This window comes from Notechis scutatus, chromosome 4 (genome assembly GCF_049901735.1).
Source record: "Notechis scutatus isolate UNSWTSFEM ecotype Mainland chromosome 4, rNotScu1.2, whole genome shotgun sequence".
Taxonomy (NCBI): Eukaryota; Metazoa; Chordata; class Lepidosauria; order Squamata; family Elapidae; genus Notechis; species Notechis scutatus.
In genome coordinates, this window is record NC_142012.1 from 169,053,618 (window position 1) to 169,076,424 (window position 22,807).

Consider the following 22,807-nt stretch of genomic DNA (forward strand, 5'->3'; position numbering starts at 1 on the left):
TAATGTTGGGTTTGGGGTTCGAGTCAAGGGCTTCAGGAGGCTGCCTTGCACGGCTCCACTTTCCTGAAGTTGGCTTTTTTGAGGGGGAGGAGGAGACCCTGGGGCTTAAAGTGAATCCACATCTGGCCCTTTCTTCCGCCAGGAACCGCCGGCTGCCCCTGGGCTCCCTCCCTCCCTCCGGCCCCTCTGGATTCCTGGGATGGGGAAGGGGGATGAATGCAGGGTGTGCAGCTCTCCAGAAAGGGGGCCCTTCTGCCCCCTCCCAGGGAGGGAAGCTGGGCCGGCTGGCTGGCTGGTGGGGGGTTTGGGCCTCTCTTTGATGCTCCTGCTGTGGCAGAGGCCTTCCTCCCCCCTCCCCAAACATCCCTGGAGGTGGCGAATGGGGAGAAAAAAAACCCCATTGCCTTGCATATGGGCACCCGCCCCTCAGCCTCCTGGTCTGAAGGGGGGCTGCCCTGCCCTTGCCACCTGCCCCAACCACAAAGAGTGGGGGGAGTGTCCCCCTCCAGGGGAAGAGGCCAGGGCTTTCTGCTGGGGGGGGGGCAGGGCAGGAGGTGGGGGGTCCTTTGCAAAGCCGGGCAGCTCCTAAGCTCTCCTGCTTGCTGTTAATGGCTGTTTCATCTAATAATTAACACCCCCCTGGATCCTTTTGAGCTGGAGGCTGGCAGGGCGTCTCCTGCTCTTTGCAGAGGCCCCTTCAAGTCCTGCACACCCACAAACACCCCCACCCCTCCCCTCCCCCCACACCCCCACTCCTCTGATAAGGCAGGGCTGGCAGGGGGGAGGTGGGCAGGAGTAGCGCCTGGAGCTGCACAAACAAAGCATCTGATAAGCAGCCCCCTCTTATCTCCCCAGCCTCGCAGCCCCTCTCCTCCATTCTTCCCACCCCGGGCCTGGGTTGCATCTGGTGGGCTCCTGAATCCTTCCAGGGTGGGAGGGGAGGGGAGGGGATCTGGCCCAGGATCAAGCCAGGCTCCAACTCATCTCCACTTCCAAACCCCTGGGAGGCTGATTCCCTGGTTCCCACCAAGAGGGGGGGGAGGCTGACTTAGGGGCTGCTTTCACGGGCTGCAGTTCATGCAACCTGCTGAACCAGGAAAAGAGCCAACGTGGAACCCACCCTCTGTTCTTTGCCTGCCCCAGTCAAGCGCCATGTACAAAGGCCAGCTCTCCCTGCAGGTTTTGCACACCTGGAAGCTTCATCCGAGAGCAGGAGCTGATGCCGAGGACAGCCGCCCAGGTGGACCTCGGTTCTCCCCTCCCCTCCCCCCTCCCCGCAGCCTGGGAACCTCCCCTGTGGAGGGACAGGTCAGCCAAGGCCCACCTAACTGGGCTCGGCTACACTCTCTTCGGGCACATCTGGTGCTGGGCAGCGCCAGGCCCCCAACCAGAGTCCCAGAAGCCAGTGGGGCTTCCAGATTAGGGGGGCGGGGGAGGCTTCCCCTTCTGGGCCCAAGGATCCAGTTAAGACAAGTAAGGAAAGTCCCTGGCCTGTCCCCAAGAGGGCTGCTCCAGGCATTCTCCTCCCACCCGCCTCCAAGCATGGGGAGGTGGGGGGGCTGATTTCTGTTCCTGAGCCCCCACCCTGGGAGGCCCAGAGGCTGAGCAGGTGCCATGTTGGCAGGGCTAGGCAAGGAGTGACCACCGAGATGGCACCTCCCTTCCCCCTCCCTCCCCCCACATCTTACAAAGCCTCCTTCCTGGACAGTGCAAGGGGTTTTCCAGGCAAGGCTGCCTTGGGCGATTAGGGACCCCTCGGGATAAGCCTCTCCTCCCTGTTGGCAGGGGGCTTGTGGCTGCCTTGCCATTCTCACCCTCTTGCGCAGATGATGGACACCATCCCACCCCGCAACCCCACGCAGGAAGGCCTCCTGTTGAGAGCCGCCAGCTGCCTGTGCAGAGGGCCCACAGCTCTCTTCCATAGCGGAGGAGAAACCTCTTCCTTCGGCACCAGCTCCCTCCAGAGTGGCCGACCAGGAAGGGGGTGAGCCAGAGGGCAGAGGAACTGCTACAACAGGGCACCAGCCGGGGAGAAAACCAGCCCGTTGACCCAAGAGGGGAGGCATTCCTGCCCCCTTTTAATCCAGGGGGAGGAAGAGCGTGAAGTCTCCCCTGAGTCTAGCTGACCCTGCTAAAAGGGCCCAGCCACCTTGGAAGCCTCCTGGGGAGTGGGCATGCTGGCCTTGGGATGGTGGGGGGGGCAGCTAAAGAGCTGGTGGAAGGAAGCCGGCAAGGAGAAGCCCTAGCCGACCAGTGCCAGCAGCCAGAAAAAGGGGGCGAAGAGCTGGCTGCTCCCCCAGCCCCTCTGCTGCTGCTGCTGCTGCTGGCTGCCCCCCTCCCCATTAACCCTCCTAAAAGATTAGCAGGAGTCCTGTTCAGCGGTGCCCCCCCCCACCCACCCAAGCAGCAGGAGCAGCAGAGGAAAAGGAGGCTCCTGTCCAGCTCTCGCTGGGGGGCTTCCTGGCCCTGGGACGCCCCGAGGTTCCACCGGCTTTTCCCGGGGAGCCTGCACCGGAGGCTGGCTGCCAGACGGAGACCCCGGAGCTCGCCTTCCCCCCCTCCCGCGGCCCCGCCGCCGCCTCGCTCTCCTGCCTCCCCCTCCGCCTCCTCGAGCCGAGCCAGGGCAGCCGCGGCGAGGGCAGCGGAGCAGCGCTTTCCCACCGTCTGCGGCGCGGCGGAGGGGCTGCGTTGGCTGGCGTCCCGCTGCCCGGCCTTGGCTCGCCGCGCGGCAGCAGCAGCGCCCGCTTGGGCCGCGGCCAGGCAGAAGTCGGCCCGGGCGCCCTTCCCAGAGCAGCCGGGCCGGCGAGGAAGGCGGCGCTGCGGGCGTTCAGGGGCGGTTCGCGCGGAGGATGCGGCAGCGCCCGCGGGCGCCTCTCCCTCCCTGCCCCCAAAGCCCCATCCAGCCCTTCTTGCCAAGCCACGCGATGCTCCCAGGAAGGCTCCGGGCATGAGGCTGGGAAACCGCCGCCGCCCACAGCTGGAAACATCCTTGGCATAAAGGGAAAACCACACACCCACACACACACACCTGGAGTAGCGGCTCTGCCATGGGTGTGTGTGTGTGTGCTGGGCACCATTTGCTCTTCAAGTGCCTCTCTGAGCAACACTTGACCAACTCCCCAATTGCGAGCCCTCGGCGGGGGCCCTCCTATTGGTTTGGGGGTGGTGTGTAGCCCCCAAGAGCCCAGGACTGAATAGTCCTCTGTATTCCCCCGACCTCTCCCCAGGTCAGGCCCACCATGGGAGGAAGTTCTCCTGGTCCTCTGCACCGGCTGCCCTAAGGGGAGGGGTGGGCAAGAGAGCAAGGGAGGTGGGACACAGGGGCCGTGTTCACACAACAAGCTCCACCCGACTTATTCCATCTTCCGAGTTTGCACAGTTGCCTGGGGGTTAAACCCATGTTTGCACAACTCAGGAACCCCCCCCAATACTTGCCAAGTTCAGAACCTGATCCGTTCTGGAGTGACTGGAGTGTTCCGCCCCTCTTCCTCAGGGAGGGGTTCTCCAGAGCTGCCGGACTACCATTCCCATCATCCCCATTGGGGAGCTATTCTTTCTGTAAAACTTTTGCAGCCCTTTTCTCAACTGCTCAGATGGTGACTGAGGGTGTGTGTGTGTGTGTGTGTGTGTGTGTGTGTGCGCTCCCCAGCCCAGTGCCTGCCCAGACCCGCACCCCCATCCCTTACCATCTGCATTGCCTGGGCCTGGACTACTTCGAGGATAAATGGTAAATTCTTCCCCAGTCACCAAGTTATTCCCCGGCTCCTCCTTGGAGGCTGTGCTGGGACGAGAGGCCCAAGGCAGCTGGGCAGCCCAGACCCTGCTGGTGAGGGGGGGATGAAGCTCTGGGGAGGCCGGAAGCAGCTTCCTTGCAAGCTGATACCTGTAGCACCATCGGTCACATGCCTGCGGTCACCAGGGCATGGGGGGGCCACCCCCCCAACATTTGCTCCTCCCCAGCTCAGCCAGGCAGGGCAGGGAGGGCTCCGGAGAAGGGGCTGCAGGAAGCTCTGGCGCAGGGCACGGGGTTCTCCCAAGGCCCCAGTGGGCAAAGAGGGTTGTGTGCCCAGGACTAAGAACTGGCATTTGCTGCTCCGCTGAAGCTGCCTGGAAAGGGATGAGGGAGGCCCTGAGGGAGGTGGGGAGGGGGAGGTCTGTCTGAGAGCAGGGAATCAGTTGCTCCTCCCCCCTGCAGGTTTGGCCAAGGCAAAGGGCTCCCCCTCAGCTGCAAAGCTCAGCTTGCTTGGGGGGCCTGGGAGGGAGGGAGAGCTCCAGCCAGGTCTGCTGTGCTGCTCTGGAGGGGGGGAGGGGTTAGTCCTCTCCCTGAAACATGGAATGGGCAGGATAGGAAATTCCAGGAAAGGTGCCTGGATTTGGGTCCTGGTTATTGCGCTTTCCCAAGGGAGGCGGCTGTTGGCTTGGCTGTGAGATTGAGGGTGTCTCCCGAGCAGAGGCTGCTAAGGATCCTAACTGGAGTGGAAGCTGCTTTGGAAAATGTCCCTGGGATCCTTGTAGGCATCCCTGAAATGTCTTGGATCCCCCTCCCCCACTTCTTCTGGGGAGGAAGCCTGTCGGAGGAGCCCCTGGGGCTCTTGCAGAAACCAAGATGGCCTCTGCTGTGTCTTCCCTGTGGGGAAGGGTCTCCAGCAGCCCCAAGAGACTGAAAGCTCCCAGGGAGAAGATTTCCCTGCCTGGGTTGCCTTCCGAGGCTGGCGCGTCTGCAGGCCCATTCCTGTGCCTGTGAGTGAGCACTGCACAACCATTTGACCCAGAACAGGAATCCAGGGGGTGTTCACTCCTTCAGACGTCCTTAGGAATCACACCTGGAATACTGTATCCAGTTTTGATCACCGCATTAGAAGAAAGATGGTCCCTCCCAACTCTGCTAGTCTGCCGCTTTGGAAAAAGTGCAGAGAAGAGCAACTAAGACGATCCAAGGCCCGGAGACTCAAACATACGGAGAAGCGCTGCAGGAATTGGGGGCGTCTAGTCTAGAGAAAAGAAGGACTAAGGGGGTGACATGAGAGCAGTCTTCCAATGTCTCAGGGGTTGCCCCAGAGAAGAAGAAGAAGAAGAAGAAGAAGAAGAGGGTCAAGCTATTCTTCAGAGCCCCTGAGGGCAGGACAAGAGCAACTGACAGAAACTAAAACCAGGGAAGAGGAGCAACCTGGAATTCAAGAGAAACAGTTCCTGACAGGGAGGACGATCAGCCAGTGGAACAGACGTTGCCTCCAGAAGTTGTGGGAGCTTCATCCCTGGACGTTTTTAAGGAGAGACTGGACAACCGCTGGTCTGGAATGGTCTGGGGTCTCCTAAAGCTTCTTCAGAGAACTGAAGGAGCTCCTTGGATGAGAAAGCAGAACATCTTCAAAGAAAAACCAGAAAGTCCAGTTGCCTCTTGGAAAAGCCCCTTTGCAAGAACCACGCCCTGGGTGGCTGAGGATCTCTACAGACATCTGGGGTCTCTTGCTTCAGCAGGGGGCTGGACTAGAACAGGGAGCACCAACCAGTGGGTTGGGGACCACTGGTGGTCCACGAGAAATGTCCCCCCCCCCCCCAAAGCAGTTAATCCAGGCTGTGTGGGAACCCAAGGCCTGCATCGCTTGCACTGTGCACAACATGAGGTAGGGAGGGGAGGGGGAAAGGGAGGAGGGGGGAATTTGCCCCACTCGCCCCAAACGCCTGGCCTGGCCCGGCCCCGGGGCTGCTTCTCTCCACTTCTTTCTTCTTCTGCTTTTGGCTGCCTGCAAGGAAAGCAGCCAAAGCCTTTCCTTCTCTCCCCCAAACTCCGCCAGAAATGGGTCTTGGGGACCCTCCCTGCAAGGCCTCCTGCTCCAAGAGGCTGTTTCTGGCAGAGTTTGGAGGAGAGAAAGAAAGACTTCTGCTGCTTCTGCTGCTTTCCTTGCATGAAGCCAAAAGTCTCTCTCTCTCTCTCTCCCTCCCCCTGAGAACCAAGTTGGAGACAGTATCCTGCGATCCCAAATAAAGTATGATCGATCGGTAGGAAAAGGGGGGGGATATTTTCCTGCAGACTTTTTGGGGGATTTTCCCTGGGTTTCTGGTCTGCGGGATTTAAAATGATGTGTTTGGTGGTCCCTGAGGTCCAAAAAGTTGGTGACCCCTGGACTAGATGACCTCCAAGGTCCCTTCCAGCTCTGTTTTGATATATATCCTGAGGCTCAGTCTCAGCCTAACCTGGATGGCATTTTATGATGGAAAATAAATCTAACCCCCAAACTGAGAGAGGGACAATTCAACTGATAGAGAAGTTGCAACATTTTTGAAGACCACACTATCAAAGGAAACAAGAGTTTTTTCCCCCTTTCATACATCCGAGTCTGCCTGCGCTAGAAGCGGCTGCAGAATTAAGTTCAGAAGACCCACAACAGCTATAACTTTACCTGAAACAGCAGTAAAAATATACTCTGCCGAAGTTGTTCCAGAAAGAACAATCCAACATATGGTGAGCATGTAGAGCAGCCCAAAAGCTTGACGGGGGGGATGTTGACGTTTAGCCCCGACTTCCCACACAAAGCACAACCGCAGAAGGAAAACCCACAGCGACCTTGTCCCGTGCTGCAACTCGTGCAGCATAGATTGGAAGGAGGGCCGGCTGCCCCTCAGGCAGGGGAGGGTGCTCAGACCCCCAAGCGCAGCTTCCTTCACCTGCCTGGTTCCCCACTTCTGCCTCCCATCCCTGCAGGCCCACAACCCCCCCCCTCCCTCGCCGCCATGAACCCAGGGCAGGAATGAAGCCTCCACCAGGCACCGCCCTGGAAGGAGGAGGGACACATCTGGAAACACCATTGGCGCAGAGCGCCAAACACCTGGGTTTTGTTCCAAGTCTGAGCTCAAAATGTGGAGCAACCTTTGGGGGCTCAGAAAATGTTGCACCTCCTTGAGTTCCCTTCCTGCTGAATTCTTCCCTGCCGCTCCCAGGGCAGGAAATTCGGCGGCGGCGGCGTTGCTCTCCTAGACTGCTTCTGGGGTGGGTGGGTGGGTTGGCTTTCTCTTCGGAAATGCCGGCCAGTTCCAAGCCTCAGCTAGACGGGCAATCAGGCACAGCATGTCCTCCCTTCCTCCCCTGCTTCCCAGGTCCAGCTCCCGGCCTGCATCGCCTTATGGCCGAGGCACGCGCCGAGGACCTGGCCGGGCCCTCCCGCGGGCCTTTTTCTCACGCTCCGGGCAGGGGCGGTCAGGTGATGCGAGCGGCGGGGGCCGCGCTGAGCCTCGCCGAGGAGGAGGAAGCGGGCGGGGTCCCTCTGCACTCGAGCATAGGCGGCGTTTGGCAGGCGGTGGACTGAGCCTAAGCAGGCCGAGCGGCGGTGGGAAGGCGAGTGTGAGAAAGTCAGCCAAGCGAAGGAAGCGAAGAGAAAGGCCTCCAGGGCCGCCGGCAAAACGGCCCCCCTCCTCGCCCCCAGCAGCGCGGGAGCCGGAGCGGGCCGCTTCCCCGCCGAGCAGCAGCCTCTGTGAGCACAGAATCGCCCACAAAGACCGAGGCGGCCGCGAAGGGACCCGGAGCGGCCCCGACTCTCCGCTAAGCTTAGCGAGAAGGCTCCTCTTCCCGCAGCCCTTGCCAGGCGCTCGGGCAGGTTGCCCTACAGAAGCGGGGCTCGCGTCGGGCAGCCCTGCTCCCCAGGCCAGCTCGGGCACTCGCCCCGCCGCCCAGCGCGCCCTGCCCTCGGGCTGGATCCTGGGGGCTCAAATCCAAAGCCCCCTTTCTGGGTTCCTAAGCAGCTCTCGCTCACTCGGCAGGGAGGGAACCATGGAGGCGGATTCCCGCGGTCGGCCCCCCTCTGACAGACCTCCAGCAACTGCAGTCGGGGGTCGCGGGCTCTGCGGCCCCTTTGCGCACGACACTCTTGACCAGTCGTGCGATCCTTCGCATCCCTCGACGGGGAGGGTAGCAGTTGGTAGTTGCTCCAAAGCACCTCGCCTTGCCCCCCTCCCCCTTCCAGGCAGTAGCCAAAGGGCGGCTGGGCCTTTTGCCTTCTCTTTGCCCATGAACTGGGGGGCGGGGGAGAGAGGAGACGCCAGCCTGGAGACTTGAATTCAATCCCGCATATTTAGAGCAAAGGGGGCTCAGGCTTAACGGGGGCTGAAAGGCAGAGCAGGAAAGAGCGAGGCCTCCCTTCAAGCCAATTAACTGGAAAGGGGCTGACGGCGGGAGGAGAGCCCTTGGCGCCCCGGGAAGGCCAAGCCGCCCGGCCAGAGGAGGGGGCGGCAGACCCTGCGAGCTCCGGTGGGTCCACCCTTAAAGCTTGGTGGGGGTAGGGCGGAGGAAACCCAGAGGAGTTCGGGCAGTGGGAAGAGTCTTGACTCCCGGCTTGGCTTTCTCTCCCGAACCTCCACAGGAAGCCTGAGCGGCCCGAGAGAAGCCCCCTCCCCACAGGATGATTTCAGCCTCGGTGGGCAGGACTGCAGCTCGGAGAGCCCAAACCTCCCAGGAACCAGATCCCAGATCGAGTGCCCGAGGGTGGCTCATGACCGGAGTGCAGTGAACGGGACCAGACACCGGGTCTCTTGAAGATGGGAACCGGGGATGCTGGACGCACCAGCCTGGCCGCAGGGCCGTTTTCGGGAGGAGAGGAGAGCTGCCTCCTTGCAGCCCCTTTCAGCAAGTGCAAGGGAATGACTCGCTGCCCCTCCCCCATCAGTCCCCCACCCCCACCTAGACTAAGGAGGGTCCGCACCGAGCCCTGCCTGGGCCACGCCACAACTGCGACCAAGAGTCCTGGGATTTCTCAGAAGTCGGCTGGACAGCCATTTATCCAGGATGGTGCAAGGCTCCTGCCACGGCAGAGGGGTCGGGCTAGAAGATCTCCAAGGGCCCTTCCAGCCCCGAAACTTCCTCCTAGCTGGCTGCCCTTCCGCTGCTTTTTGTCCGCTGAAATCAACAGCTCAGTAATTACGCGAAACTCGGCATATTATTTGAATTACTTTTGCTGCCTTGAATGAAAACCATTCGAAACCTGAGCGGGGGAGGGGAGGCGTCCCCCTTTTTAAAGGCCTTGGAAACTTCCTCACGCGGCGTCCGAGGGCTGCAGCCACCCAATGCCGAAGGGCGACGGGCGGTTCAGGGTGCAACCCGGCCACAATCGGAAGCCGCGGCCGAGAGCCCGCTAGGACCAAGCGGCCCAGAGACGCTCGAGGCAAGCCGCCCACCCCGGGACCTTTCGAGTGGGGGGAGCGACTCTGTCCCCCTCCCGCCCTTCCCTTCCCGGAGAGCCCAGCGCCGCCGCCGAAAGTGGAGGCCGCTGCCCTCGCCCGCCCGAAAGGCCGCATTCCTCGCTTCCCTCCCCGGAAGGCGGGGTTTTCCCAGGCTTTGGCGGTGGCTGGGGCGGTTTGCCCGGCTTCTCTCCCCGGGCGCCAAGCCGCACAGCTCCCGCCGCACAGCTTCGCGCTCGGTGGCGGCGGCTGCAGGAGACTTCCGGCACGCGCTCCGGGGCAGCGCCTGCGGGCAGCCCGGCGGCTGGAGCCGAAGAGGAGGCCGCCGGCCGCCGGCCGCCTTCCACCCTAGACTGGAGCAAAGCCACCTCCCTGCCGCTCTGCCCACGGCCTTCCGCGCGTGGCACCCGGGTCCACCTGTGGGGGGCAAACAGGGGCTCCCCTCGGGGCGGGGCTGGAAGCCGCCCGGCCGCCCTTCCCAGCCTCGCGTGCCGGGCAACGCCCCCCGCAGAGGCCAGCGACCTGCGCCCCCTCCTCGGCCGGGCGGGGCGGCAGCGCTGCGAGGGTTAAAGCGGGCGCGTTGATTGACAGCGCGGGTCCTGGTGCCCGGGGGCCAGGCGTGCGCCATTGGCCGCCGGTAGGTGCGCCGAGCAACCAATGGATGGGCACCGTCCACGAGCGGGGCCGCGTGCCTCCCGCTCCCATTGGCTGAAAGTCACTGTGGGAAAGAAAGTTTGGCAAGTTTCACACGAGCCGTTCGCGTGCAGGGCAGTTTATAAATAGCGGCCGCCAGGCAGGGAGCCGGCCGGGGTTGCGCAGGGCTGGGGGCGGCTGGCTAGCCTGGCAGCTCCGGCCGCAGGAAAGAGCGGAGGGGGTGCCGTACTGGGAAGGGCCGGCAGTCGCCGCCGCTGCCTCCGGAGAGGGTCACCCCGCCTCATTCACGGCCCACCCGCCCGCCCCACTCGCTGCAGAGGACGCTGCGCCGGATCCTGATCGCGCCGACTCCCCCGCGGCACGTCGGACGCGGCTGGGCCACGATGCCCGCCGACCTGATGGAAAAGAGCTCCTCCTCGCCGCCGGCGGCCACCCCGACCAGCGCGCACGCCACCCCGGACAAGCCCCGCACCGCCGCCGAGCAGCGGAAGGTAAAGGAGGAGGCGGGCGGGGGTCCGGGCGGGGAGCGGGGCGGGGGCGCCTCTGCGCGGCTCGGCCCACCGCTGAGCTCGCCTTCTCCCCACAGTCGTCCAAGCCAGTCATGGAGAAACGGCGCCGCGCCCGGATCAACGAGAGCCTGGGGCAGCTGAAGACGCTCATCCTGGACGCCCTCAAGAAGGACGTGAGTGTCGGGAGCCCCCGGGGGCACGAAAGGGCTCGGCGAAACGGGGGGATGCCCTCTGGGGGTCCCGGCCGAACTGCCCAGCGGACAGGCCTCTTTTGGACGGGGATCATCAGACTTGGGCGCCGCAGGGCATGTTCCGCAGCTGTGCGATGGCCGCAGCCAGGAGTTTCCCTGGTCCTCTCGCCCCACCCCCACCCACCCCCGCCTCACAACGGCTTGGGTCCTCTTTAGACCTGGGGAGGGGGAACCCTTCCCCCGCCGACCCCCAGGCGTGATTCCTTGTTTTGAGGACGGGGCGTGTCCTTTCTCCTTCCTGGGGGGGTTTCCCCGGCAGAAAGGGGGCCTGTTGGTGGAGTCCAGCTGAGCTAAAAGTGCCCCCACCTCTCCCCCCACCGGGGCTCATGTGTCCCTCCTGCCTCCTGTTTGCCCCCAGAGCTCCCGACACTCCAAGCTGGAGAAGGCTGATATCCTGGAAATGACGGTGAAGCACTTGCGCAGCCTGCAGCGGGCTCAGATGACCGGTGAGTGGCCAGGCCCTCCCCTCCCCTCCCCTCCCCCCCCCCTCCAGGGGTGGCTTCTTCCAGACTTCCGCCTGTGGCTTTGAATGCCATCCAAGCTGCCTTTCACTGACTTGGCTCAGGCGCGGGTTCCCACGGTCTGGCTCTGGCAGTATTTATAGCCGCAGCTCCGAGTGGCTCCCGTTCCGGAAAGGAGCCTGCGGTGTGGCCGAAGGAGAAGCGGGAGGGGGGCAGCCTCCTGCTGCTCGTGGGTGTCCGGTTCCCAGAAGCCCAGGTGCCTGCAGCCTGGCCGGATTCAGGCCTTCCTCCTTGGGAGGGGGCCAGTTCCCACCCACAGGGCCCCCTGCTTGGCAGCCTGGGGAAACGGGGAGGGCCTCAGAGTTGCTCCGGCCGCCGGCCCCTCCCCTGACTGCCGCCGCTTCTTTTCTTGCCGGCAGCCGCGCTCAACACGGACCCCTCCGTCTTGTGCAAGTACCGAGCGGGTTTCAACGAATGCATGACCGAGGTGACTCGCTTCCTGTCCTCCTGCGAAGGGGTCAACACGGAGGTCCGCAACCGGCTGCTTGGACACCTGGCCGGCTGCCTGAGTCAGATCAGCGCCTTGAACTACCCCGCCCTGCAATCTTCAGCGCTGCCTCCGGCGCCCTGCGCCCAGCACGGAGCCTCTTTGGGGCAGCCTCTGGTACAGATGCCCGCCGGCACATCGCCCCCTTCTGGCAGCGTGGCTTCCTGCAAGCTCAGCAATCCGGCCGGCGAGAGCGCCAAGGGCGGCGGCGGCTTCCAGCTGGTGCCGGCTTCCGACGGGCAGTTCGCCTTCCTTATCCCCAACGCGGCCTTTGCAGCGCACGGCAGTGCGGTCATCCCTCTCTACGCCAGCTCGGGCCCTCCCGCAGCCAGCCTCCCTTCAGGATCGGGTGCCCCGTCGCTCCCGGCAGACTCGCTCTGGAGACCCTGGTGAGCGCCCGGGAGCGCGCCTTGGCCCCGGACTCAGGGAGCAGCAGGCCCGTCGGTGGCCGCCGCCCCATGACCGCCCGTCTGGATTCTGTTCCCTGGCCGCCTCGGAGCTTCGTCTCTCCGCCTGTCAATAGGACCCACCGTTCCCGTTGGGCTGGGCCTTCCCCCTGGGCCGCGTCCCCTCTCCTGCGTGGGTGGGGGAGAGGCTGTGTGTGTGTGTCCGAATGTACTTTCCCTCCTTATCTTTCAACCTGCCTTTTTTTCTATTTCTAAGCAATACCAAAGATTGATGTGTTCGTACACAAAAAGCCTTCCTTCCTTTGTCGGAAGCTTCCATAGAAATAGACTTTGACTATCACTCAGGCTGGGGGGGTCAGAGGTGTTGCAGGGGTACAGGCAGAGTCTGGGTGGGGGAGGGGTTCATCTGCAGATCCCGGGGCCTGCCTAAAGGCTGACAGAGTTGCACCCTCCCATGCAAAGTACGAAGGAGGGGAGGCCTGGCCTGCCCCTCCCAGCTTTTTTCTCAGAGGAGCCTTTTGACTCCTGGCCAGGCCGGGGTTCTCTCTCAACTGAGCAGGACTCCACAGGGATCCTTCCACACGGCAAGGTTTGTCCCTGGCATTCCCACTGCCCTGCAAACGCCACTGAGGTCCATTCCAGATTCTCAGCGGCTGATCTCCCTGACAAGAAGGCCCACCGGCAGCCAAGGGATTAAGAGCAGGAGGAGGGGGGTTCAGGGAGGACATCTGGGCCCCCTGGGGAGAGACCCACTTCCACGCTGGCCCCCTTGGGGAGCAGCTGGGGGCTCCTGAGGAAGACCCTGACCAGCGGCTTCGACTGGGCACCTCCTGATGGGCTCCTGGGGGTGAATGGCGCCCCCCCTGACCAGACCCCAGCTTAGTTCACAGGACTCGTGCCAGGATGGGTGAATCCAGCCCACTTGAGAAAATGGTCAGAGAAAGAGGTTCTTTGGGCAGCTGTTGCCTGGCAACAGGGCTTCTGGCACCGAAAAAAAAGTGCCTGGCCCAGATCCTGTCACTGGAGGCTCAAGCAGGGACTTCTGGGAGCCATGATTGACAGCTGGCACAAGGAGGTTCCTTGGCTCAGAAAGTTGGCAATGGCTGAGCAGCTACCACTGGGGGAAAGAACTGGGTTGGGTGGGGCGTCACCCAGAGGAAGGGAAGGCCAAGGTGGGGCCCCTTTCCACATGGAGCAAAGCTTGTAAGTTCCTAGGGTGGGAAGGCAGGAAAGGGCAGAGTTGAGCTCAGCTGGCAGCTCTTGGAGGGCCCAGCCAGCTCTCCCGTGGCCTGGCAACAGCACAGAGTGACTTCTTGGGCTACCCGAGCACAAAGGTTACCCCACCTTAAGGCGAACATTAACTGAGCTTAGCTTGCACACGCGCAGTCTGCCGGAGGCTGTGGCCTGGTTGGCTGCTGGAGGGAAAGCCTGCCTGCCTCCCGGTCAGAGGCCGGGACAACCATGTCGGCTACTCTGGTCGTCCCTTCCCTCCTGCCACTACAAGGGCTGCTTTCTGCGGGGGGGGGCGCCCTGTAGCCCCCAGGCCTGGCGTAGCGTGGCCTGGCCTGTGTCCTCCTGGCCCGGTGCCTCTCTGGAAGCGGGGAAATCCGGGCCCCGCTCTCCTTTGCCAGCGCGCTTCCTGCACGCCCGTCCTGGCCCGTCTGTGATGATTTAACACCCGCCGCATCTGGTTGTGATCAGCCCCCGCCTTTCCTCGGCCTGCTAACTCAGAAAAGATGCGGCGGAGGAACGAGGGGTGGGGGAGTCGGCACTCGCCGCTCGCTCGCCGCGTCGCCCCGGGAGCCGCTCCGCCTGCCCCCTGCCCGGCTGGTCACGGCCCATTTGCAAACGAGATGGGCGATCCCGATAAAGGGCCGGCTCAGGTTTCCGACCGCGGGGGCTTCTCCGCCCCCAAGATTGGAAGGGCTCCAGACTCGCGCCCTCCGGGGCCTGCGGAGGGGCCAGGTGCCTGCCGGCATTCAGGTGTGGGAAGAGGAATGCTGAGGAGGGGGCGAGCGGAAGGGGCTCTGGCCCTGTCTGCACAGGCCCGCCCCTCCCGAGGGCATCCACTGGCGGGGGCTCCTCGAGGGACCCTTCCCGGCAGGGCTCGCCCACTTTCCTCTCCCTCCTCGTTCCCCGCCCCCACAAACCGCTGCATTCCGTCAATCCTTGTCAGAGTCCTCTCCCCCTTAACCCCGCGGGGGTTCAGGCTTGCTCCGCCCGACGCCCCCAAAGCCCGCCCTTCCCTCCCCCAGCTTAGCGGTCGCGGGGCCAGGAGATGCTGGCGGCTGGGGAAGGCAGGTTGCCCGTCTCCGCCTCCTCCGGGTGGGCCGCTGATTCCTTGTCCTCTCCGTCGGGCGGAGGGCCCAACACAGGGAGGGCTCCCTCCTGCTTGCAACCCAGAGCCCATTCCCTAGTGGTGGAAGCATCTGTTCTTGCCAAAGGGGGCCGCATGAGGAAGGATCGGTCCCTCCCCTCCCCCACGCAGCACAGCCTCAGCCTCTTCCCCAATCTGGCACCTCCGGAAGAATTGGCCCCAATCACCAGCACGTGGGAAGAGGCCCAGATCCAGAGGGATCCAACCACAAGGGCCCGAGGGCAGCCTTGCACACACACACACACACCCCCTCTTTCCCGGTCTGTGACACACACACGCACAGGTGCACACATGCATGTGCACACACATGCACGCCCAAGTGATGGCTGTGCCTCCAGGAGGGGCAGAGGAAGCCCTCGGAGGACTCAGCCTGGCTTGGCTGCCCAGTTCCTGGGCCACAAATTGCAGCTCTGGGGAGCCCCCGGCCCCCCTCCCCTCCAGGACCGGCCCCCCCCGCTCTGGGCCTCTGCCTCTCCCCCGAAGCCGACCTCTTGGCAGGAAACAAGGACTCCCAGTGACCCCCGGAAGAGGGGAGGTCATGAGAAAGGGGCTGTGGGCAGCCTGCCAAGCAAGGGGTGCCCCCTCTCTCACACACACATACAGAGGGAAGGGGAGGGGCTGCTCCCTCCAGGAGGTGGAAAGAGGAAGCGGGGGGGCGGAGAGGGGGTCTCAAAAGGAATCAAGGAGACCGGCTCCCGCCTTGCGCAGCGGAAGGAAGTGGGGAAGGCTCCCTGGACGAGCCCCCTCTGGGCCAGCTGGTGGGTTTCCTGAGCCTTCTATCCCTGGGAACTCAGGCAGTCCCCGACTTACAACGGTTCATTTAGTGTCTGTTCAACCGCACTGGAAAAAGGGACACAGCCATTGCAGCATCTCCTGGCGCTTGGCAACTGACTCGTATTTACGATGGTCACAGCGTCCCAAGGGGTCACATGATCCGCTTTTGTGACCTTCTGACAAGCAAAGCCAATGGGGAAACCAGGTTCCACTTAACGTCCGTGTTGCTCTCTTAAAAACTGCAGTGATTCACTTATCAGCTGTGGCAAGAAAGGTCATAAAACTCACTTAACTTGCTTAGTAACAGAAAACTTGGGCTCCCTTGTGGTCGTAAGTCGAGGACCACCTATAATGCCTTTCCCAAGGAAGGACTGCCAGGAAGGGGGAAAGGAAGCGACCCCCCCAAGCAGCCGCTTTCCTCTGAAATCTCAGCTTCCCCCCTTCTTTGTTTCCATGGCGAAGAGTCCGATCCCTCCCCCCAGTTAAAGCACGTGAAAGAGGAAGGCTCCCCCTTGGAAATGCTGCTCTTGTGCTTGTTAGGACCGGAATGCCCCCACCCCACCCCCACTGCCCCCACCCCCAGCCCAGGGCAAAGCTGGCACCTTCCCCAGGGGGCAGCCCAGCAGGGCCTGGCAGGGCCAACCCTCCTTTGGCACCTCCAATCAGCCAGCAGGGTTATCTGGCTGGCAATCGGCCAGAGGGCCCCCCTCCCCCCCCCAGGGACTTATGGGCAGGATGTTTACAGAAGGAGGCTCAGGTTATGGGGGGGGAGGGGGGGGCCTTGCTGCGCTTCTACACAATGTGTGTGGGAGGGAGGGGGCAGGAGCAGAGCCAAAGGAAGCGGGTCTGGTGTGACCCCAGAGTCCTCTCGCTTGCATAAACGCTCCCTGCACCCAAGACTGACCACAAAACCTGGACTCCCATTCTGACTCAAGACACCCAACTGCTTGCTGCGATCTCCGAGAAGCACCCCGGAGGGAAGCCGCCTGGAACTAAGGAGAAACAGTTGCTGACGGGGGAGGACCATCCACCAGGGGACCAGAAGTTGTGGCTGCTCCCTCACTGGGGGCGTTTAAGAAGAGGCCACGTCTCTGAAATGGTCTAGGTTCTCCTGCTTGAGCAGGGGGCTGGACTAGAAGACCTCCGAGGTCCCTTCCAACTCTGTTATTCAGTTAGCAGGGAGGACAACTGCACACCTTATGGGGTGGGCCAGGTCAGGCAGCTGCTTGGCATCAGCACAACCATGTGGGCTCCTTCAACCCTAACCCTTCCCTTCCCCTCCTCTCCTTTTGTCTTTCTTTTGGTGCCTCTTAGCACCTCGCGTGAGCCAGCCTGGGTGCTGAGTGTGTGTTCCGTATATTGTCCTGTTAACTCAGATGAGGAGGCAGATCTGCAAAGGAGCCAAAATGGACAAGAGACACAATCTCAGCCACCACACACAAACACACACAAGCCCACGCTGAGTCTATGGGGCTCAACAGGGTCTCCAGGGGATCCAAGGGGAGGGGTATCTGCTCCTTTGTAAGTTTCGGAGAGGGTGGGGGCCTGGACTCACTGTGGGGAGGGGGCTGCACTGGGTCTGAGGCACTTTTCTCGGCTGGAGACCAGCAGCCTTTGATCCCAGCCCTGGAATCCGGAAAGCGGCAGTGCTGGGCGGGCAGCTCGGGAGGGGCAGCTCAACGGGGGGGGGCTGCCCCCCAAGAGCTGCTGAAGCCCACCAGCACTTGCGGCTGGGGAGGGGGCGCTCAGGAGCCCACCGTTTCTTTAGCGTATGTGCACTAGTGTTGGGTGGAGTTTATTACAGACCCATGAATGACAAGGGATTAAAACAATCCGTGGGGGAAGGGAGGGGAGGGGCAAGAGGAACACACACACACACACACACACACACACACACACACACACACACACACACCAAAGCGGCACAATTCCCTGAGGGAAGCTGCTGTGGGTTTGTTTAGTACAATCATTTGGGAGACTCTGGCCATCTGCAAAGGACGGACTGCAGCTTGTGGACAAGGACAGCCCCTCAGCTCCCCCCAGGGTCTCAGCTGGTGCCTAAGTAAGGCCACGCAACATTGACTTTGTAGTCCTAACAGGGACATTGTAGAATTGTTGGGCCTGATAGACATCATGGGTTTTTTGTATTTTGCTTCATTTTCAAATGATGCCAATAGGACCAATAAAGGAGAAGAGTTTATCAAATCGGTGCAGCCTGCATTGTGGAAAGCCATCCCCCAAAGGCAGAGCTGGGCAGAGGGACGGCCGTCTCCGGCCCAGGCAAGGCTCAAGCAGGACACCCCAGCTCACCAACTCCGCTCGCAGCCTGGTTGCAAAAGGTGGGCCAAAAGCAGCATCCAGAACCAGGCCAGCGCAGAGCCAGGGATCCTGGGGGCCTGAGGGTGAAGCCTGGGGCCCAATCAGTGGGCCCCTGTCCTCAAACACAGACCCACAGCGCCCCCCTTCGCAGCCCCAGGGGTCCCTGGTTGAGCTCCTGGCCCTGAGATGAGGCTGTTGCGGGGGGGTTTCAATGCGCCTGGGCGCATTCTGAACCGTTTGGGAAGGGGCTGGATTCTGTTGGGGAGCAGATGCCAAAACGTGACCCTCAGAGGGGAGGCCTGTGTGCAGAGAGGAGGAGGAGGGGGTCAAGCTATTCTCCAAGGCACCATTGAAGGCCAGAGAAGGAAGGATGGATGGAAAGTGATCAAGGAGAGATTCCACCTGGAAATAAGGAGAAACTTTCTGACAGGGAGAACCAACAACCGATGGAACAGAAGTTGCCCTCGGAGGTTGTGGGAGCTTCATCCCTGGAGGAGTTCAAGAAGAGGCTGGACTGCCATCTGTCAGAAATGACGTAGGGTCTCCTGCCTGCGTGGGGGGGGAGGCAGCTGGACTGGATGACCTCCAAGGTCCCTTCCAACTCTCTTATTCTACACTAAGGATTGGGGCCTGCTGGGCACAGAGTCCCCTTCCTCCTCCCCTTTTCCTAATGGGAAAGCAGTAAATCTCTCCTTTTCAGGGCCTCCGTCCTCCCTTCTCTGGGGTTTTATCTGCCCGTGGCCAGGTGGCCTTTGAGGCAGGTAACCCATCCGGCCCTTCTGAGCTGCCTCCTCCAGGTCCGTTTTCCAGGCCGCCTGCCGCCTGCCCCCCCCCCCGTTGACTGCAAGGCTCCTGATGGGTCTCCTTCTTCACTCGGCCAGTGAGCCCCCTCCCCCAAAAAAAAAGCCCAGAGAGGAAAGCCAAGGACAGGAGAGGAACAGGAAGCGCTACCTAAGCATACAAATGAACCTTGTTTGGGGTGTTTTGGCCCTTGGGTGAAGGAGCCGAGATGGGCCCCTCCCAGCCTCCCCAGGGCCCCTCCTGAGGCCCAGCCTCCCCTGCTGTGGAAGCTCCCTTTTGCAGGGGGGACCCAGGAGGATGGCAAAGCTCTTGGAGTTCCCGGGACAGGCAGACTTATATGGTCCAGCTGGCTACTGACCGGTTCTTTGGGTTTTCAAGAACTCTCAAGCCAGAAACGAGTCAACCAGGTTTCACCCTAACCGGCTTCTCCAACTGACCTGATTCGGCACATTGTGAGGAATCAGCCAGTGAAGTTGCAGGGGGACAGACCCATATTCTAAATTCATGTCCCTAATAATAATAATAATAATAATAATAATAATAATAATAATAATAATAATAATAATAATAATAATAATAATAATAACACTCATCTTAATGCATCTTAACCAACGCCCATCTTAAGGGCATGTCATCTTTGGAACTTGAGCTCTTTTCCTCGGGGGGGGGGCGGCGGGGGACACAGGAGGTGCTCCCCCTCAGGGCTGGCCCCTGAGCAAAGAACCTGCTGCTGTTAATCCTCTTTGTGGCTGCATTCGCACAACCCACTTGGCTTGGAGCTGACTTAATTCACTTCCTGGGTTCGCATAATGCCGCTAAACTGACCCAACAGGCCGGGTTCAAGGGAAGGCTCAGTCGCAGGAAACCCGTTCTAAGAATTAGCCAAGTCTAGCAGGGTGGGGGAATCCCTCTGCCAGCTCTGCACGGCCAGGCCGAGGGCCAGGTGAGCTCAGCCGATGGGTCACCGTGAGCCTCGGACCTCCTTCCCCAGTGGCAGCAGGGGGCACCTCATTTAGTGGCATCAGGGTGGCACCGTGCTGTTCACCGGAGGCCTTTCTTTGGCTGGAGAAGGGGGCGCATGGAAGCTGCTGCGGGAGGGGCCGCATTGCTTATTCACGGGAGATGCTCATTGTCTCCGGCCTCCCTCTTCACATCCTCACCGCGCAAGCCGCCCCCGTGGCCTCCATTGTGCCCGAGCAGCAGGGAGTCCCAGGCAGGCAAAATCCTTCCCGTCCAGCGCCCGGCTGCCTTTGTGCAGCTCTTTGCGATCTGCTTTCTCTCCTGCGGCTTGCAAAGGTCACTCCCTGCGTGTGGGCACACCGTACCTGGGCCTTTGTGGTGGAGGACCGAGGGCCGGCCGGAGTGACCTTTATTTCCAGATTAGCACTGTGTGCTTTTTGTAGCAAGAGCCCTTTAACGGCGGAGACTCAGAAGGCGAGGTGGACAACAGTCCTTTATAAGCCGGGGAGGAGAGGCGGACGGAGGGCCAGGCGCTGTGGGAACCGGGGCCAGGGGGGGCTCCTCCATTCAGAGCCAATAATGCCAGATTAATTTCCAGGGGATCAGCAAAGCTCTTGGGCTACTCGGCCTCCCAAATCCTGATGCCTCTGTAGGACCAAAGAAGACCCTTCCTTCCTGCCTCTCCTTTGGCAAAGGCTCTGGGAAAGCCTCTGGCCTTGAGGTTGGGGCAGACCAGAGCGGCCAGGGGGCTCCTGGTCTCTCCGGTGCTTAGAGGGGGCGCTGGGGGTGGGGGGAGGAAGCAGAGCCCCAGGAACTGGCCTTGGTCCTGCAGCCATTTCAAGCGTCCTGGCTTGCCCAGCTAGGCCGGTCCATCCGGTGCTTTCTTTCTGGTCCAGCTTCTGAAGGAGGGTGGAGCCGAGACCTTCAAGAGACGCCCCTGGGCTCCTCGGCCTGGGCGAACACAGGACGCTCCTCCTGGATCCACCTGGGAAGAAAACGCAGCCCGCATTCAGGGTCTTGCAAGTCAGGGAGGGAGGGAGGGAGGGAGGGGTGGCCGACAACGGGGGGCTCCCCTCTCGTTGCAAAGGGAGCATCTCTAAGAGGAAGCGGCGGTCAATGGCGGGCTCGGCGCCCCCTTCGCCTCCTGCCGGCACCCGCCTGCCCGGCCGCCCTACCGGGCCGTCCCCGGCCGCCTGGGCCCGAAAGGTGCGCCTGCCCAGCGGAGGCGGCAGGTCCCTTTCAGGCGCCAGGCAAGAGAGTGGCCGCGCCTCGCGGCTCCGAATTTGTCGGCCCATTTTGGCCTTGACAAGCGCCGCCCCGCTCGACGCTCCAGGCGCCACTTAAGCTGCTTACGGCCGCGGCCGCGCTCGGCCCTTCCCTGGCCTCGGGGAGCGGCAATGAGCGGGTAAGAGGAGGGCCCGTCCGGCACCCGCTGGCCAAGCGGACCCTCACCTGGGCTGCGCGCTTACAGGGCGACCCGGCCCGGCCCGAAGGAGGGGGAGGGGGGGCGGCTGCCGCCTTGCCTGGAGGGTCATGCTGGGTGCACCGCGAGGCCTCCCCCTCAACTTCAGCGTTGTATTTCCTTTCCCTTGAGGAAAGTGGGGTGCAGCTTTCCCTCCTTTCAGGGAACCCGGCCAAGCTGGGTACAGCATCTGCACAGGGAACAAAGGCAACTGCTGGGACCCCCGGGGGCTGAGCTGCCAAGAAGGCGGGGCCTATGGAAGCAGCCCCACCCCCCACCCCAGTCTCGCCAGGCGGCCACCATTCCCAGGAACGCTCTGCTGTGCCCAAAGCCTTGTGTAGGTCAGCTGGAGAAGGTGCCCCCAGGTGCTGCTTGCTGGGGAGGGAAGGTTGGGAAAGCAGCCCCCCACCTCTGAGCTAGGCCCCTTTGCACAGGCCCACTGCCCCCCCGCTCCGGCCACATTGCCCCACCCAGCCCCACGACCTCAGGCCCAGCCCCAAGACCAGGGGGGCTTTGCCGAGGAGTTTGGCAGGGAATAGAGTCAATTAAGGTCACCGTTCTCTATTGCCCAACAGCCCCCCAGGATGCCCGGGCAGCCCCCCCTCCGGTGTGGCATTTTTGAAGGTTCAAAGGGGCAGCAGATGAAAGGACCCACCACAGCTGCTTCCCTCTCCACCATGGCTCCCTTCCAGGGGCTGCAGCTGATGGAGGGGAGCTTTTAATTGTCCCCTGGAAGCACTGGGGCTTCGGGGGGCTGGCTCATTCCAGGAAAGGGTTCCCAAAGCCCAGAGGAATCCTCAGGGCAGGTGGCTGCTTTCACTGCCTGGATCGTTGGGGGTGGGGGACACTCCCCCAGGACATCCAGTCTTCCACTTGCTGGAGCCCCAGTTCACCTTGAGGGCATGTGGGATGGGCAAGGAGAGGGAGGCTTCCCCGCCCCAGTTCAGCCCCTCCCCCAAGAGACAGGGCCTGCCCCCCTCCCCGCTCCATGGGGAGGTCAAGAGCTGGGAGGCTTACAAAACTGGCAGCTCTGAGATTTGCAAAGGGGAGCTTGGGAGGAGAGGAGAGGGAAAGGAAAGGCAGTGAAACTGATGCTGCCAGAGGCTCTAGGGAAACAACTCCAGTATTATTATTATTTTGACTTCTGTCTTCCTTTCTGAATTTTCCCCATTCCCTTTTTGTCTGCCATACAGACAGAACAACAAGCCCACCTGCTCATCCCTGCTCTGGCTGAGCCTCTCCTGGGAGGCCGGGATCCGATCTCCGGATTAAGAGGGCTGCCTCCATCCCTGGCCCAACCCTCTGGGCATGGGAATCGTCTAGTGAGCCCTCGCTGAGGCTGGTGGTGCGTGGAAGCCCCCTAGGTGGGGCCCCGGCTGGGCACCCTTAAGGTCACAGTCCTGGTGAGCCCATTCCCATTGCCCCTCCACAGGGGGCAGAAGCCCCATCATCCACTGGTAGCCTGGACAGGGGGCGCTGGGGCTCCTATGCAGAGGGAACGTGACCCAGCAAGGTTGCAGCCATCTTGGACTTGATGCCCCCTAGAAGACAAGAAGATCAAAGGCATCAAGTCATCCTGGAGTTTTGGCCCTCGGATGGTGATAGAACAGCCACCTCAGATTTCAAGGGAAGAAATTTTAATGAACTTGGAGGCCGTTATGAATCTGAGACCATGACGGGACAAATAAAAAGAGGATTGTGGAACTAGTAAATGGACAAGTAAATGTGATGAGAGCAGATCTCTGAGGTTGATTTTAGGCACCTTAAAATAATATAATGATTAGCAGAAGTCAGTATGGATTTGTCAAAAATCTCAACCTTCCCTAATACTGTAAGTCCTTTGGTGGATTGTGTGAATGCTGCAACATAGCTTGTTTCCAGCAAAGCATTTGATAAAGAACCGCCCAACCGTCCTGATGACAAAGCTAGTTAAGGAAGGACTATAAAGCGTGACCCGGATGTGTGCCTGGCTCAAAAGCCCCGTTTAAACCACAGGGATTCCACCTCAAACTGCGGGGGGGGGGGAGAAAGAGACGGAGTGGGCTTCTGTTCAGTTATGGGCACCGGTGGTGCAACATTTTTACTACTGGTTCTGTGGGCGTGGCAGGGGAAGGATA

General features: G+C 61.7%; 1 protein-coding gene across 2 annotated transcripts; it reads left to right on the forward strand.

Annotated features, from left to right (window-relative positions):
* The first annotated feature begins 9,405 nt into the window (after window positions 1-9,405).
* On the forward strand, window positions 9,406-12,287 carry HES1 (hes family bHLH transcription factor 1). 2 transcript variants are annotated; one of them, XM_026687173.2, is made up of 4 exons: window positions 9,406-10,313; window positions 10,409-10,504; window positions 10,941-11,028; window positions 11,463-12,287. In XM_026687173.2, exons 1-4 carry the CDS (start codon window positions 10,206-10,208, stop codon window positions 11,981-11,983), a joined length of 813 nt encoding a protein of 270 aa, XP_026542958.1. In that variant the 5' UTR covers window positions 9,406-10,205; the 3' UTR covers window positions 11,984-12,287. The 2 variants fall into 2 exon arrangements, with proteins under 2 accessions (XP_026542958.1, XP_087821756.1); XM_087965630.1 differs by having other exon boundaries at window positions 9,455-10,313; window positions 10,941-11,027; window positions 11,459-12,287.
* Window positions 12,288-22,807: the final 10,520 nt, after the last annotated feature.